This window comes from Hemitrygon akajei, chromosome 7, assembly GCF_048418815.1.
Source record: "Hemitrygon akajei chromosome 7, sHemAka1.3, whole genome shotgun sequence".
In the NCBI taxonomy this organism is placed as follows: domain Eukaryota; kingdom Metazoa; phylum Chordata; class Chondrichthyes; order Myliobatiformes; family Dasyatidae; genus Hemitrygon; species Hemitrygon akajei.
In genome coordinates this window covers 45640333-45657684 of record NC_133130.1, presented here as the reverse complement: position 1 = coordinate 45657684, position 17352 = coordinate 45640333, and the positions used below count along the sequence as shown (strand labels likewise).

General features: G+C 41.1%; 2 protein-coding genes across 10 annotated transcripts in view; one reads left to right on the top strand and one right to left on the bottom strand.

The window, feature by feature from the left end:
* Nucleotides 1-8015, bottom strand: part of LOC140730399 (transcriptional-regulating factor 1-like) — a 255963-nt gene extending 247948 nt beyond the window's left edge. The window contains exon 1 of the mRNA XM_073050733.1: nucleotides 7969-8015. The gene's annotated coding sequence lies outside the window, so the exon portion shown is untranslated. The remainder of the gene's footprint in view (nucleotides 1-7968) is intronic.
* The window catches only part of ubr2 (ubiquitin protein ligase E3 component n-recognin 2), a 229502-nt gene that overhangs the window by 39621 nt on the left and 172529 nt on the right, over nucleotides 1-17352 (top strand). For 7 of the 9 annotated variants that reach the window (XR_012099587.1, XM_073050721.1, XM_073050719.1 and 4 more), the window contains exon 1: nucleotides 10363-10459. The exons of 1 other annotated variant lie outside the window; for it this stretch is intronic. Coding sequence is in view for 7 of the 8 variants with exons in the window: in XM_073050721.1 (XP_072906822.1) it covers nucleotides 10382-10459 (78 nt within the window). In the remaining variant the exon portion in view is untranslated. Of the gene's footprint in view, nucleotides 1-10362; nucleotides 10460-15344; nucleotides 15431-17352 lie in introns of those variants that run through there. One more of the 9 variants, XM_073050722.1, reaches the window with a different exon arrangement.

The following is a 17352-nucleotide window of genomic DNA, read 5'->3' as shown; positions in this document are numbered from 1 at the left end:
GACCCAATGTTCGGATGATATGAACACCTGGCCAGATGGACTGAAATGGCAGGGTGTCAGGACCGGAGACGTGGGTGGGGCAGGTTCTGTTCACTGCTCCAATCTTGGTTACACAGAGGCTGAGAGCATGCTCTAGCTGCTCCAGGTTTCTTGTCAGTGGATTTCACTTTCAGTCTAAATGCTGTTGCTTGTTTTTATTGTTTACACAATTTGTGTCTCCCCACCCCCCTCTCTGCATATTGGGTGTTTATTCTTTTTTTGGCTTTCTTGTTTTATAGACGTCTTGTAAAGAGATGAAGCTCAACATTGTATAATGTATACATGCTTTGATAATAAATGTACTTTGAACTTTGAATAATCTTTCACTTGATAGCTTTCAGACTTAGCCAAATATCCACCTGCACCAGTGTTTGCAGATTTTGGATTACTCTAATTATCTTCTTAATGCTTTCATATTATATTCTGAAAGACAAACGTCCTAAAATGGATCCATTAGAGTCTTTCTTAAAAAATGTACAGGAAGAAAATTTAATTTGCTTCAGTCACGTTAGTGATAATTCCTGGGTAAAATTGCATCCATTAGGAAACTGACCTGAGAAATTCCAGATACAATTCACCTCAGTGCTTATGACATTTTCTTGCTGTCAGTTGCATTAGTCTGACAGCCACACATTTTCACACTTCATGGTATAAATAGCTTTCGGGTGCAACTTACTATCTTTGTTAACTTAACACAAGTTTTAAGCCATCATGCCAAGTTCTGCAATCAGATATTCAGATGTTGCACAGACTATCTGACATCCTCATTCTTCTCTGCTCATCATATTTGAAACTGTTTTTAGCATCAACCAGTATTTTTTAAAAAATCATATATATCGAAGCTACAAAATGCCACCTTTGCCTCATTGACCAACCTGCACTGCGCAGTGGTCAGGGACATTTGCAAAACATTTCACAATGCAATGTTTGGAAATTAAGCTTTGTACATACAAATGAAAATGCTTTAAATGCATTATGGAAAGTAGTCATCCCTGTATTAAAGCCGAAGTATAACATTTTGCCAACACAGGCCAGGGATCATCTATGGAAAGAGAAGCCTTGGTGAGCAGATTAAGTAAACCCCAAGGCATTCTGCAAGCATGCGAAAACCAAGAGGACAAGCTGTATGAGAATAGGACTAATCAGGAGTGAGAGTGGAAACATGAGTGGAGCTAAGCTGGAGGAGGTAGCAGAGGTACTTAATGAATATCTTGCTTCAGTATTCACCAGTGAAAAGGACCTTGGCAATTGTGGACATACATCGGACTAAAAGAAGAATAGGACCTATCAAGTGTGACAGTGGGAAAGTGTGCATGGAACTGGAGGAAATAGCAGAGGTACTTAATGAATACTTTACTTCAGTATTCACTATGGAAAAGGATCTTGGTGATTGGAGTGATGACTTGCAGCAGACTGAAAAGCTTGCGCCTGTAGATATTAAGAAAGGGAATGTGCTGAAGCTACTGGAAAGGATCAAGTCGGATAAGTCACCAGGACCGGATGAGATGTACCCCACGCTACTGTAGGAGGCAAGGGAGGAGATTGCTGAGCCTCTGGCAATGGTCTTTGCATCATCAATGTGGACGGGAGAGGTTCCGGAGGATTGGAGGGTTGCAGATGTTGTTCCCTTATTCAAGAAAGGGAGTAGAGATAGCCCAGGAAATTATAGACCAGTGAGTCTTACTTAAGTGATTGGTAAGCTGATGGAGAAAATCCTGAGAGGCAGGATTTATGAACATTTGGAGAGGTATAATATGATTAGGAATAGTCAGCATGGCTTTGTCAAGGGCAGGTCGTGCCTTATGAGCCTGATTGAATATCTTGAGGATGTGACTAAACACATTGATGAAGGAAGAGCAGTAGATGTAGTGTATATGGATTTCAGCAAGGCATTTGATAAGGTACCCCATGCAAGGCTTATTAAGAAAGTAAGGAGGCATGGGATCCAAGGGGACATTGCTTTGTGGATCCAGAACTGGCTTGCCTACAGAAGGCAAAGAGTGGTTGTAGATGGGTTATATTCTCCATGGAAGTCAGTGACCAGTTGTGTGCCTCGGGGATCTGTTCTGGGACCCTTACTCTTCGTGATTTTTATAAATGACCTGGATGAGGAAGTGGAGGGATGGGTTAGTAAGTTTTAATGGCAAGACTCTTGGCAGTGTGGAGGATCAGAGGGATCTTGGGGTCAGAGTCCATAGGACACTCAAAGCAGCTGTGCAGATTGACGCTGTGGTTAAGAAGGCATACGATGTATTGGCCTTTGTCAATTGTGGAACTGAATTTAGGAGCCGAGAGGTAATGTTGCAGCAATATAGGACCCCACTTAGGGTACTGTGCTCAGTTCTGGTCACCTCACTACAGGAAGGATGTGGAAATCATAGAATGGGTGCAGAGAAGATTTGTAAGGATGTTGCCTGGATTGGGGAGCATGCCTTATGAAAACAGGTTGCGTGAACTCGGCCTTTTCTCCTTGGAGTGATGGAGGATGAGAGGTGACCTAATAGAGGTGAATAAGATGATGAAAGGCATTGATAGTGTGGATAGACAGAGCGGCTTTTTCCCAGGGCTGAAATGGCTGCCACAAGAGGGCACAAGTTTAAGGTGCTTGTGAGTAGGTACAGAGGAGATGTCAGGGATAAGTTGTTTTTTTTTAAAAACGCAGAGAGTGGTGAATGCGTGGAATGGGCTGCTGGCAACAGAGGTGGAAGTGGATATGATAGGGTCTTTTAAGAGACTTTTGGATAGGTACATGGAGCTTAGAAAAATAGAGGGCTAGGGGTAACCCTAGTAATTTCTAAGGTAGGGACATATTTAGCACAACTTTGTGGGACGAAGGGCCTGTATCGTGCTGTGGGTTTTCTGTGTTTCTAAGTTTCTAGAAAGCTTGAGTGTATAGACATTAAAACAGAGGATGTCCTGGAGTTTTTGAAGGTATTGTTAGACAAGTCACTGGGTCCGAATAAGATATACCCCAGGTTACTGTGGGAAGTGAGGGAGATTGCCGAGCCTCTGGTCATGATCTTTGCATCATCAATAGTGATAGGAGAAGTACCAGAGGTTTGGAAGGTTGTAAATGTTGATCCCTTGTTCAAGACAAGGAGTAGAAATAACATAAAAACATAAGAAATAGGAGTAGGAGTAGGCCATTCAATAAGATCATGGCTGATCTGTCAGTAAACTCAGTTCCATCTACCTGCCTTTTCCCCATAACCCTTAATTCCCTTACTATGTAAAAACCTATCTAATTGTATCTCAAATATATTTAGTGAAGAAGCATCAACTGCTTCCACAGACAGAGAATTCCACAGATTTACCATACTCTGGGAAAAACAGTTTCTCTGTCCTAAATCTTCTCCCCTGAATCTTGAGACAATGTCCCCTGGTTCTAGTCTCACCTACCAATGGAAACAACTTTCTTACTTCTATCTTATCTATCCCTTTCAAAATTTTGTATGTCTCTAAGATACCCTCATTCTTCTGAACTCCAAAGAGTATAGTCCCAGGTGACTCAGTCTCTCCTCACAGGTTAATTCCTTCATCCCTGGAATCAACCTGGTGAACCTCCTCTGCACTGCCTCCAAAGCCAGCATATCCTTCCTCAAGTATGGAGACCAGAACTGCACACAGTACTCCAGGTGAGGCCTCACCAGTAACCTGTATAGTTGCAGCATGACCTCCCTGCTGTTGAATTCAATCCCTCTAGCAATGAAGGCCAACATTCCATTTGCCTTCTTAATAAACTGTTGTACTTGCAAGCCAACTTTTTGTGATTCAAGCACAAGCACTCCCGAGTCCCTCTGCACAACAGCATGCTGCAATATTTCACTTTTTAATTAATTATCTGCTCTACTATTATTCCTCCCAAAGTGGATGATCTTGCATTTACCAACATTGTATTCCATCTGCCAGACCTTGGCCCACTCACTTAACCTATCTATATCCCTCTGCAGACTCTCCACATCCTCTGTGCAATTTGCTTTTCCACTCAGTTCAGTGTCATCAGCAAATTTTGCTACGCTACACTCAGTCCCCTCTTACAAATCATCAGTGTAAATGGTAAACAGCTGCAGGCCCAGCACCAACCCCTGCAGCACCCCACTCACTGCCAATCGGAGAAACACCCATTTATGGAATACAAATTCTCTACCTATTGGTTAACCAATCCACTATCCATGCTAATACAATTCCTCCGACTCCATGCATCTGTATCTTATTTGGAAGTCTCTTGTATGGCACCTTATCGAATGCCTTCTAGAAATCCAAGTATACGACATCTACCTGTTCTCCTCTATCCACTGCACTCATTGTGTCCCCAAAGAACTCCAGTAAGTTTGTCAAACAGGACCTGCCCTTTCCAAATCCATGCTGCGTCTGTCTAATGGAACCACTCCTTTCTAAATGTTTCGCTATTTCTTCCTAACCCAGGAAAATATAGATCGGTGAGTCTTACTTCAGTGGTGGGCAAGTTGTCGAAGATCCTGAGAGGCAGGATTTATGAGCATTTGGAGAGACATAATCTGATTAGGCATAGTCAGCATGGCTTTGTCAATGGCAGGTTATGGCTTATGAACCTGATTGAATTCCTTGATGATGCAGCAAAACACACTGATGAAGGTAGAGCAGTAGGTGTAGTGTATATGCATGGTTTCCCATGCGAGGCTCATTCAGAAAGTAATGAGGCATGGGATCCATGGAGACTTTGCTTTGTGGATCCCAAATTGGTTTGACTACAGAAGGCAAAGTGTGGATGTGGATGGTTCATATACTGCATGGAGGTATGCCTCAGGGATCTGTTCTGGGACTTCTCCTCTTTGTGATTTTTATAAATGACCTGGATGAGGAAGGGTGGGTTAGCAAGTTTGCTGATGACACAAAAATTGGGGGTGTTGCAGATAGTCTGGAGGGCTGTCGGAGGTTAGAGCAGGACAGCGATAGGATGCTGAACTGGGCTGAGAAGCAGCAAATGGAGTTCAACCCAGAGAAGTGTGAAGTGGTTCATTTAGGTAGGTCAAATTTGTAAGACAGAATATAATATTAATGGCAAGACTCTTGGCAGTGTGGAGAATCAGCAAGATCTTGGGGTCCACATCTGTAGCTCAAAGCTGCTGTTGTTAGGAAGGTGTATGGTCTGTTGGCCTTCATTAACCATGGGACTGAGTTCAAGAGCTATGAGATAATGTTACAGCTATACAAGACCTTAGTTAGACCCCATTTGGAGCACTGTGTTCAGTTCTGGTCACCTCACTAGAGGAAGGATGTGGATGCAAGAGAGAATGCAGGGGAGATTTACAAGGATGTTGCCTGGATTGGAGAGCATGCCTTATAATAGGTTGAGTGAACTTGGCCCCTTCTCCTTGGAGTGACGGAGGATGAGAGGTGACCTGATAGAGTGTATGGATGATGAGAGGCACTGAACATGTGGATAGCCAGAGGCTTCTTCCCAGGGCTGAAATGGCTATCACAAGGGGTTAAGTTTAAGGAGCTTGGAAGTAGGTACAAGGGAGATATCAGAGGTAAGTTTTTCCACACAGACAGTGGTAGGTGCATGGTGGTGGAGGCAGATACATTTGAGTCTTTCAAGACTCCTAGATGGGTACATAGAATTTAGAAAAATAGATGGTTATGCAGTAGAGAAATTCTAGATAGTTTCTAGTGTAAGTTACATGGTTGGCAGAACATGGTGGGCCGAAGGGCCTGTAATGTGCTGTGGATTTTTTAATGTTCTATGAATTCTAAAAGGGGTACAAGAATAGAATGGACTCTTTGTGCATAGCTTGTTGAAAACAGTTAAATAAAAAAGGCTGTAGGTTCCTAGGCTTTATAATGAAGCATAAATGGAAGAACAACCTTTACCAAACTTTGTGTCTGCTAGACATGGAAACTCTTGTTCAGTCATGGACAGCATTTGAAAGATGCAAAGGCTTCTGACAAAGTATAGATGAGAATCACGAGCACGTTTCCAGGGATAATGTGTGCAGAGAACGAAATGAAGGGGGAAAACACGTTTCAAGGCAATGGGAATTGTAGAAGAAATCTGTTCCCATTATCAGAGGAATCAAAAAAGGGACACAAAATAAAGATGACTGATGAAAGAAAAATAGAACTGACATTTACACTGCAAGGTTACGATTGGAACAGTTCGAGGTGGTGCAGTGGAACCACATTCACCTGTAACTTTCAAAAAGGAACTAGAAAAATGTGTACAAGGACTGTGAGAGAGGGAAAGGAAGTAGAATGCAGAAATGAACTCCACCTAGAAAACAGCCTTCTCCTGCACTGTGATCATTCTGTATTTTTGTGAACACATTGAATATTAATTTCATATTACAGAATATAATATTCTAATCCAAATGCCAATAAAGAAGGTAATCCAAATTCAAACACCATGGGGCAAATAAAATTCACCTTTAATTTAACATGTGCCTTGAGATAAAATAAATTCTACCACACACAATGGAATGTTGGTTATGACGGACTGGCTATGAAGGGGATGTACTTGAAACAGGACAGAAGATGGTGCTTCCATTGATATTTTGTGAGTTCAGAGGTATCTGATGGGGCTGAAATGGAAATCAGGTGACTGCACACTCTGTCCAGAGGTGTAGGTCTGCAATTTTCACAAGGCTTTTGTGTGCAATACCACCTAGAATGGAAATGTTCTACTTCGCATTATCATTGACCAATGATTCTTGGATACTGCTATATTTCAAGAAAAATCTGAAAACCTTCTCAAATCTTTTCCTCTGTTCTTGATGCCTTTGCTGAAGGTAGTGTGGATCTCAAAAGTATGTGTGTTTCAAATTAGACATAGAGAAACTTTCAGAGCCAAATAGATTGAAGTTGTTGGAGGGAGCATTAAATCTGGATGAACTTTGACAATGCAAAATGCAACTAACAATGGCTGTTTTGTATCCAAATCTTCTGGAGAGCCAATTTGAAAGAGAACTTATGCAAACTGGTTTTCAACTTCCACTTCGGACATTATTCTAACTCAGCAATAAACAGTTTTCCTAAATACAGTCAGGTCAGCATTTGAGCATATAATCCACGATAAAGAAATGAAAATGACAAAAGCAACGAATTCATTGTATTCTTCGAAAGAACAATTCAAACACACAACTGGTAGCTATTAGCGACTAGAAATCCGTGAAACAAGGTAACGAGGCTGCCTGAAGTTTGGTAACATAGTTCTTTAATTCCACACTATACTGGGCTTCTTTCCAATCACTGGAAACGGAGTGAAAAGGTTAGCAATTACCAGTAATATTTGTATGGATTAGGAGCATGAAACCAGTGTCGCTCGCTGCAAAATTTAACAGACTGCAAACAGAACGCAAATTCCTTTGAGATTATTCCCACGCAACCCCTCCCCACGGCAAAAATAACTAAAGCAGGCAATTCTACCTGAACATGCACTGTCAATCTGTTTGTTGTGTGGACTATCCTGCAATTTATCTGCTCTGAAAACTCTACCAAGGATAAACGAAGTTGAAATAATTAGAGGTTACGTCCCGGCAACTCCCCAAATGAATGCAAACGTTGCATTTTTACAGACTACCCCCGCCACAGTTGCTGTTACTACTGGGAAAAGATTATTATTCCTCCAACAGTCCTCTACGCAAAGTATGATTCTAAACATCCACGCTGCAAATAAAAAGGCGGCTCTAGCGGCTCACAAACTCTGCAACTAGCTCTTTTCGGCAATGCCGCAGTTCCTGGCACTTCCATGCACGCTGCAGGCCTACAAAACCATTCCTAGACCGGCACGCATAAAAGAATAATAAATCAGACAATGACTGGGCTTTGTTACCGAAACCCTCTATTGCAACGCCCTCCAATCGGTACGATTTTTCGGAAAAATTATGCATGCATAATTTTGCGAAAGATTACATGAGGTCATTCGTTTACAACTGTGCGTCAAACACTTACCTTTTTTCATATACTGGCGTTACTCCGTTAACATATGATATGCAACTACACCCACAATCCTGCAATGCCTTTTTAAAAAAAAATTAAAGGGAGACTGTCCCAGGTGCAGAGCGGTGTGCTGAAACATTTAATCACCTTATATAATGAACATTAACACATGATTACGAATGTTACTCACCGTTGCTGAAGTTCTTCGTGGTTTATGGAGCGTGTCCAATTTAATTTAACTACAGTCCATACAGTCTTTCTGTATAAAAACATTGTTTCTATCCTATTAAATTAAGATAAAGAAGCCATAAGCTGTAAATTATTTCATCATTTTGAGAAGATAATTTCTAGTTTAGCTGACTGATTTGCCCCTGAAGTTTTGTTCTGAGCACCTCAGTGGAAAATGCATAAAAGAATGCAAGAACAGAAGCTAATAACCAAATAAGCAGCTTTTCAACAATTTAAATCTGAATGAGCTTGAAATGCTCGTTTAAGCAGTGGAAGTCAAAAAACTGGGAAAGTACCTTACTGGTATCAGCTAATTACTGCCTGTTAGGCCTTTGGCATTTACAACAGCAATGAAGGGTATCAGGATGAATAGTTTCTGGTTTTAACAATAGCATTTGTTTTGGTAGTGAGGCTTAAATTCATTTATAGAATGTAGGTTTTATTGGCAAGGCTAGATTTATTGCCGGTTCTAGTGGAGAGACAGTCATGTTGAGCCACTTTATTCAGCTGCTGTTCTTGTGATCAAGATATTAAAATAGCACTGTTGATAAGAATGTTCCAGTAAGTAGAGATGGGGAGATCTCATCAAATTATATAAAATTATAAGAAGCATAGATAGGTAAATAGTCAGAGACATATTTTTCCTCTGGTTAGAAATGTCAAATACTAAATGACATAACTTTAAACCGAGGAGGGTAAGTTTAAAGAAGACTGAGCTAATTTTTTTTAACACAGAGAATGGTAGGTGCTTGGAATGTACTGCCTACAGTGATGCTTATGAGACATTTCGACAGACTCATGAATACGGAGAGATATGATCATGATGGGATGGGATTAGTTTAATTTGACTTCATGATCAGTACAGGCATTTTGGGGCCAAAATATTCTGCATTCTAATAGAACCATATTTCCCATTCAGGCTGTTTTGTAACTTAGAGGGGATGAAAGTAATATAGTTCCCTTGTCTCTACTGTGTGGATAATAAAATCAATAAATTGTTATGATTTAGCCCATGGAGTTGATGCCTGCTCCCATAAGACTCATTTCTCTGCATTCCCCATAGCCCTACAAATTATTCAGGGGCCTATCCAAATCACTTTTGAAAATATTGATAATTATATTTATACTATCTGGGCAGAAGTTAAATTCCAAATCATAATTCACATCTCCCTTTTACACTTTGCGAAAAATATTAAAACTTACCACTGGTCCCTGCTAATAGGAAGAGTTTAGTTCTATCATGTTTCAATCTATTATGACCTTGTGAAATCTTAGCTCAAATTTCTTTTTTTAGACAATGACCTAACCTGATCTTTTTATGAAACTCTTCATCTCTGGAAACATTCAAGTAAATTACTTTGCACTTTCTTTGTAACATCCACAGTCCCCTGAAAATATTGTGACAAAAATTGAATGAAATATTCGAGTTAAGGTCCAACTGATCTGGAATCTGTGACTGATGCAGCAGCTGAACTCAATAAAGTCTGTTGAAGTTTGTTTTTTGATCTATCCATGGTTTCTTCTGTGTCAGGTACCCATGAAGAGAATTATTTCATCAGTCTTCCTCATTTCCCTTAAATTTAATTTTGTTAGTCCTCCTTAATGAAGCATGTTTCTTTAATGATATGAATAGACACCCTTGCTTCACACATGCAGATTATCCTCTTGCCTGTGTTTATACAAATGCTGTAATGAGATTGAGATCTCATAAATTTAGCGTTAGCAAAATGATTATTGGTGAGGAAATGCCACAACTGCACTGTTGATGACATTTTCCATCACTGCGCTAATAATTGATATGATATCATATAAGGAATATTTAGCGAAAAAGTGTTAGGAACATTCAGCATGCCAGACAGCGTCTGTGGGGATGAAAACAAAATTCACTTTTCAAATAAACAATAACTCACTAATTTGGAGATTGATCTACATATTTCTAACTGTGCGCTCAACTGAAAAAGCAATCTGATAAAAATGATAAATTCAATAAAACATATCATCGAACAAAAAAAATTAGTAAGTAAATTACGTGCAAAGTATGAAAGATCCTTGCAGGGCGATAGCATGAGAGTGCTCTTGACATTGAGCGTGCAGCAAAGGCTGGGAGAAGCGCCGGGCGGCCGGGGCCGTTGGAGCGGATGTTTGGCCTTGGTGATGATCATTTCCGGTGCTGCCGGCCTTGGGCCTACGAACGAAGATGGCCGCCCCTGAGTCAGAAGAGGTTTCGTCTATCTCGAAGTTTTTAATGGACTGTTCGCCGAAGGACATCGCCTTGGTACGAAACATAATATGCCATCTATTTATCTGTCTCTCTCCGACATCCCTGAATGCAGTGTTCTCTCTTTTTTAAAAATCCTCGTCAGCGGTATTCGTCAGACTGGGTAAGGTTGCTAAGTTCAGACCGTTCCCAGGCCTGCAGCCTTGTTCGCGGATTTGCTGGGAGATGCTGTCCGCTGCGGGGCAACGCACCGGGTGGTGAAAATACGGGCAGCACTTCATCGCTTTCGTGCGTGGACCCGTATAAAACCAAGGATGATCATTACTAATTTTAACTATTTTTTTAACGGAAGAGTCTTCACGTTAAGTTGTCGGAATAACACTTCCTGCTGTTGACATCAAGTTACAATTAATTTCTAATACCAATATTACTAAATATAATTAGTTTACGAATCCTGCTGGTAGAGAAGAGGTTACTCAGCCTGAAGTCAAAATGTCAAGGAAGAGCTATCCTACAAATTTTGTGTCAGTTGGCTGTACTCCAAATATCCTTAAGTTGTATTCGTTTTAAGACAGTCACTTGGGATTGAGGGTGACATAAGTTATGGCAGTTTGCTGGTGTACAAGATGAATCTTTTCCCCTTTCTGATAACTATAAGCTTCAATGATGAAGTGAAGTTTATTTTTGGGGCACAGCATACTATTAAGATTAAAATAGATTTAATACAGTATCTCAGTAGACCTGCTGTAAAATTTTGTCAGATATCTAAATCACATAAAAATATTTAAAAGGAAATGGGTGGGAAGGGAGAGGGAATTTGATGGATTAATAAATTTCATTTTTATTTCCTAAATTTTCGCTCTAAAGGAAAAAATACAGCAATTTACTGTAGTTGACTAATGGTTAAGTGTTGGACAAAAACTATATATTTAAAGCAGATCACACTAAATGCTGGTGGAACGCAGCTGGCCAGGCAGCATCTATAGGAGTGTTTAAAGTAGATGTTAATTTTCCATATGTCAGTTTCCACATATTCTTTGTGTCATTTAAGGAGGCCATTTGGTCCATTGACCTTGTGGTGACTTACCTCTCCAAACTATTCTCCCTACTTGTCCATTGACTCTCCCTAGATTCAACCATACATTTACACACTAGAAGACAATTTGCTTATCAACATCTTTGAGGTCTGGGAGAAAACTGAAGGATCCAGTGAAACCCATATGGCCACAGGACATGTGTTAGCTCCACTCATTCAGTATCCGAGGTCAGGATTGAACCCAGGTCACTGGTGCTATGAGAAGGTTAATGATATACTTTCCAAAACAGAAAATATTGCAGTGAATTGCATAAAGGAGTTTATGGTTTAGTCCCTGATGCCTCATGTCTGATAGTGGTTTAGTGCTTAGCTTTGGAGAGAATCAGAAACAGGTTTTGATATATTGATATATGTTGTGAAATTTCTTGTTTTGCTGCAGTAGTACAATGCAGTACATAACAAAATACAGGAAGTTAGAATAAGAAATATATTTTAAAAGTAGTAAGGTGCTGTTCATGGCCCATTCAGAAATCTGATGGCTGAATGGAAGAAGCTGTCCTAAAATGTTGATTGTTCATCCTCAGGCTTCTGTACTACCTTTTTGTTGGTAGTAATGAGGAGGGCATGCCTTGGATGGTGAGGATCCTTCAAAATAGAGCCCACCTTCTTGAGGAACTGATTTTTGAAAATGTCCTTGATGATGGGATTTTGTATCTTGCATGTTCAGATGTAAAACTGTTACTGAAGCAGGGTGAATGGACTGAGTTTGTGTACTCACTGAAAAGATAACAACTCTGATTACTAGAAATGATTCCTTGAGAATAGTTCTGACAGTCAAAATTGTCAAAAGTTTTGTTACTGGAACATTTACTTTTGAACTGTCATTTGTTATGCTAAGGATTACTGAGACTTGAAAAATGCAATGTGACTATCCCTGAATAAGATTAGAAAATGTTGGAAATGTTAAACAAGTGAGATGGGATTTGTGGTGAGGTGATAGACTATCAGTTGTGTTTGGAGGAGAACACATTTGATCTTGAGATTTATGGTGAATGTGTACAGGATTGGCATGATTGATGTGTTCTATTATGATTCCAGTCCGAATTTGAAGGATAATTTCCTGCAAACCTATTACAGTGGTCAATAGCCAGGATATTGTAAGACGGATCAATTGTTGTTTTAAAAAGCTACCTTATAGAAAATGGTTCCTTTCAAACTGTGTTAGTCAAAGCTATCTGATTTTATTAATGGCCATTACATTTGTTCTCTGAGCAACAAACCAATCAGATCTAATAAACAATCTCCTGGAAATTGTTGCAGAAAAATGCTTTTGGATTTCTGTCATAAGATAATTAGATATAGGAGCAGAATTAGTCCCATTTGGGCTGTCGAGTTTGTTCTGCCATTTCATCATGGCTGATCCATTTTCCCTCACAGCCTCAATCTTCTGCCTACACCCCATATCCCTTCATGCCCTCACTAATCAAAAACGTATTAGCCTCTGCCTTGAATATACCAAATGATTTGGTTTCCACAGCCACCTCTGGCAAAGGAAACTCTTCCTCATCCCCATTGTGAAAGGACATCCCTCTATTCTGAGGCTGTGTCCTCTGATCTTAGATACCTCCACCACAGCAGACATCCTGTCCATATCCACTCTTTCAAAGCTTTTCAGCATCAATAGGTTTTAATGAGGTCATCCCTCATTCTTCTGAATTCCAGTGAGTGCAGGCCCAGATCCAACAAACGTTCTTCATATGACAAGCCTTTGAACCCCAAAATCATTTTCATGAACCTCATTTGAACCCTCTCCAATGTCAGCACATCCTTTCTTAGATAAGGAGCCCAAAACTCCTCTCAATACTCAGTGAGGCACACCAGTGTTTTATAAAATCTGAACATTACATCATAGAAACATAGAAAACATAGAGCACAATCCAGGCCCTTCGGCCCACAAAGCTGTGCCGAACATGTCTCTACCTTAGAACTACCTAGGCTTTACCCATAGCCCTCTATTTTTCTAAGCTCCATGTAGCCATCCAGGAGTCTCTTAAAAGACCTATCGTTTCTGCATCCACCACCTCTGCTGGCAGCCCATTCCACGTACTCACCACTCTCTGCGTAAAAAAACATACCCCTGACATCTCCTCTGTATCTACTCCCAAGTACCTTAAAACTGTGCCCTCTTGTACTAGCCATTTCAGACCTGGGGAAGAGTCTCTGACTATCCGCACAATCAATGCCTCTCATTATCTTGTATACCTCTATCAAGTCACCTCTCATTATCTTGTATACCTCTATCAAGTCACCTGTCATCCTCCGTTGCTCCAAGGAGAAAAGGCCAAGTTCACTCAACCTGTTTTCATAAGGCATGCTCCCCAATCCCGACAACACCCTTGTAGATATCCTCTGCACCCTTTTTATGGATTTCACATCCTTCCTATGGTAGGTGACCAGAATTGAGCACAGTACCCCAAGTGGGGTCTGACTAGGGTCCTATATAGCTGCAACATTACCTCTCGGCTCTTAAACTCAATCCCATAATTGATGAAGGCCAATACACTGTATGCCTTCTTAACCACAGAGTCAACCTGCGTAGCAGCTTTGAGTGTCCTATGGACTTGGACCCAAGATCCATCTGATCTTCCACACTGCCAAGAGTCTTACCATTAATGCTATATTCCACCATCACATTTGAGCTACCTCATGAATCACCTCACACTTATCTGGGTTGAACTCCATCTGCCACTTCTCAGCCCAGTTTTACATCCTATCAATGTCCTGTTGTAACCTCTGACAGCCCTCCACAACACACCCAGCCTTTGCGTCATCAGCAAATTTACTAACCCATCCCTCCACTTCCTCATCCAGGTCATTTATAAACATCGCAAGGAGTAGGAGTCCCAGAACAGATCCCTGAGGCACACCACTGGTCACTGGCCTCCATGCAGAATATGACCTGTCTACAACCACTTTTTGCCTTCTGTGGGCAAGCCAGTTCAGGATTCACAAAGCAATGCCACCTTGGATCCCATGCCTCCTTACTTTCTCAATAAGCCTTGCATGGGGTACCTTATCAAATGCCTTGCTAAAATCCATATATACTGCATCTACTGCTCTACCTTCATCAATGTGCTTAGTCACATCCTCAAAAAATTAAATCAGGCTCGTAAGGCACGACCTTCCTTTGACAAAGCCATGCTGACTATTCCTGATCATATTATGCCTCTCCAAATGTTCATAAATCCTGCCTCTCAGGATCTTCTCCATTGACTTACCAACCACCAAAGTAAGACTCACTGACCTATAATTTCCTGGGCTATCCCTACTCACTTTCTTGAACAAGGGAACAACATCTGCAATCCTCCAATCCTCTGGATCCTCACCCATCCTCATTGATGATGCAAAGATCATTGTCAGAGGCTCAGCAATCTCCTCCCTCACTTCCCACAGTAGCCTGGGGTACATCCCGTCCTGTCCCGGTGACTTATCCAATTTGATGCTTTTGGAAAGCATCAGCACATCCTCTTCCTTAATATCTACATTCTCAAGCTTTTCAGTCCACTGCAAGTCATCCCTACAATCGCCAAGATCCTTTTCCGTAGTGAATACTGAAGCAAAGTATTATTTAAGTACCTCTGCTATTTCCTCCGGTTCCATACACACTTTCCCATTGTCACACTTGATTGGTCCTATTCTCTCACGTCTTATCCTCTTGCTCTTCAGATACTTGTAGAATGCTTTAGGGTTTTCCTTAATCCTGTCTGCTAAAGCCTTCTCATGATCCCTTCTGGCTCTCCTAATTTCATTCTTAAGCTCCTTCCTGCTAGCCTTATAATCTTCTAGATCTCTATCATCACCTAGTTTTTTGAACCCTTTGAAAGCTCTTCTTTTCTTCTTGACTAGATTTACAACAGCCTTTGTGCTCCATGGATCTTGTACCCTGCTATCCTTTCCATGTCTCATTGGAACATGCCTACTCAGAACCCCAGGTAAATATCCCCTGAACATTTGCCATATTTCTTTGGTACATTTCCCTGAGGACATCTCTTTCCAATTTATGCTTCCAAGTTTCTGCCTGATAGCCTCATGGTTCCCCTTACTCCAATTAAACATTTCTCTAACTTGTCTGTTCCTATCCCTCTCCAATGCTATGGTAAAGGAGATAGAATTGTGATCATTATCTCCAAAATGCTCTCTCACTGAGAGACCTGACACCTGACCAGGTCAATTTCCCAATACCAGATCAAGTGTAGCCTCTCTTCTTGTAGGCTTATCTACATATTGTGTCAAGAGACCTTCCTGAACACACCGAGCAAACTCCACCCCATCTAAACCCCTCACCCTAGTGATTTGCCAGTCAATATTTAGGAAATTAAAATCTCCCACCACAACAACCCTGTTATTATTACTCCTTTCCAGAATGTCTCCTTATCTACTCTTCAATGTCCCTGTTACTATTGGTTGGTCTATAAAAAACACCCAGTAGAGTTATTGACCCCTTCCTGTTCCTAACTTCCACCCACCGAGACTTCGTAGACAACCCATCCATGAGTTCCTCCCTTTCTGCAGCCATGACACTAACTCTGATCAACAGTACCACACCTGCACCTCTTTTGCCTCCATCCCTATCTTTTCTGAAACATCTAAAGCCTGGCACTTGAAGTAGCCATTCCTGTCCCTGAACCATCCAAGTCTCTGTAATGGCCACAACATCATAGCTCCAAGTGCTGATCCACGCTCTAAGCTCATCTTCTTCATTCATGATACTCCTCGCATTAAGATAGACACAGCTCAAACCATTGGATTGAGCGCATCCCTTCTCTATCACCTGCCTATCCTCCCTTTTGCACTGTCTCCGAACTTTCTCTATTTGTGAGCCAACCTCCCTTTCCTCTGTCACTTCAGTTTCGTTCCCACCCCCCCCCCCCAAATTCTCGTTTAAACTCTCCCCAATAGCCTTAGCAAACCTTCCCACCAGGATATTGGTTCCCCTCAGATTCAAGTACAACCCATCATGTTTATGCAGGTCACACCTGCCCTAGAACAGGTCCCAATGAGCCAGAAATCTGAATCTCTGCCTCCTGCTCCACTCCCTCATCCTACTTTTGTTTCCTAGTCCTCTTGAAATGAATGCTAACATTACATTAGCCTTCCTCACTACCAACTCAATCTGCAAATTAACCTTTAGCGAATCTTGCTCAAGGACTCCCAAGTCCCTTTGCACCACAGATTTTTGAATTTTCTCTCCATTTAAAAAATAGTGTACATTTTACTTTCTTCTATCAAAGCGCATGACTATACACTTCCAGATAATGCATTCCATCTGCCACTTCTTTGCCCACTCTCCTAATCTAAGTCCTTCTGTAGCCTCTCTACTTCCTCAAAATTACCTGGTCCTCCACTTGGCCCTTTTTGTATTATCTGCAAACTTTTCCACAAAGCCATCAATTCCATCATCCAAGTCATTGACATAGAACGGAAGAAGAAATGGTCCTAACACAGAACCTTGTGGAACACCACAAGTCACCGGCAGCCAACTAGAAAAGGGTCCCTTTAATCCCATTCTTTGCCTCCTGCCATTAAGGCACTGCATTATCCATGCTAGTATCTATCCTGTAATACCATGGGCTCTTAACTTGTGACACCTTGTCAAAGGCCTTCTGAAAATCCAGTGATTCTCCTGTCTATCCTGCTTGTTATTTCTTCAAAGAATATAACAGATTTGACAGGCAAGATTTTCCCTTAAGTTAAACCATGCTGACTATGGTCTATTTTTATCATGTACCTCCAAGTACCCTGAAACCACATCCTTAAAAATTGACTTCAGCATCATCCCAACCACTGAGGTAGACTAACAGGTCTATAATTTTCTTTCTGATGCCTCTCTCCCTTCTTGAAGAGTGGTAACATT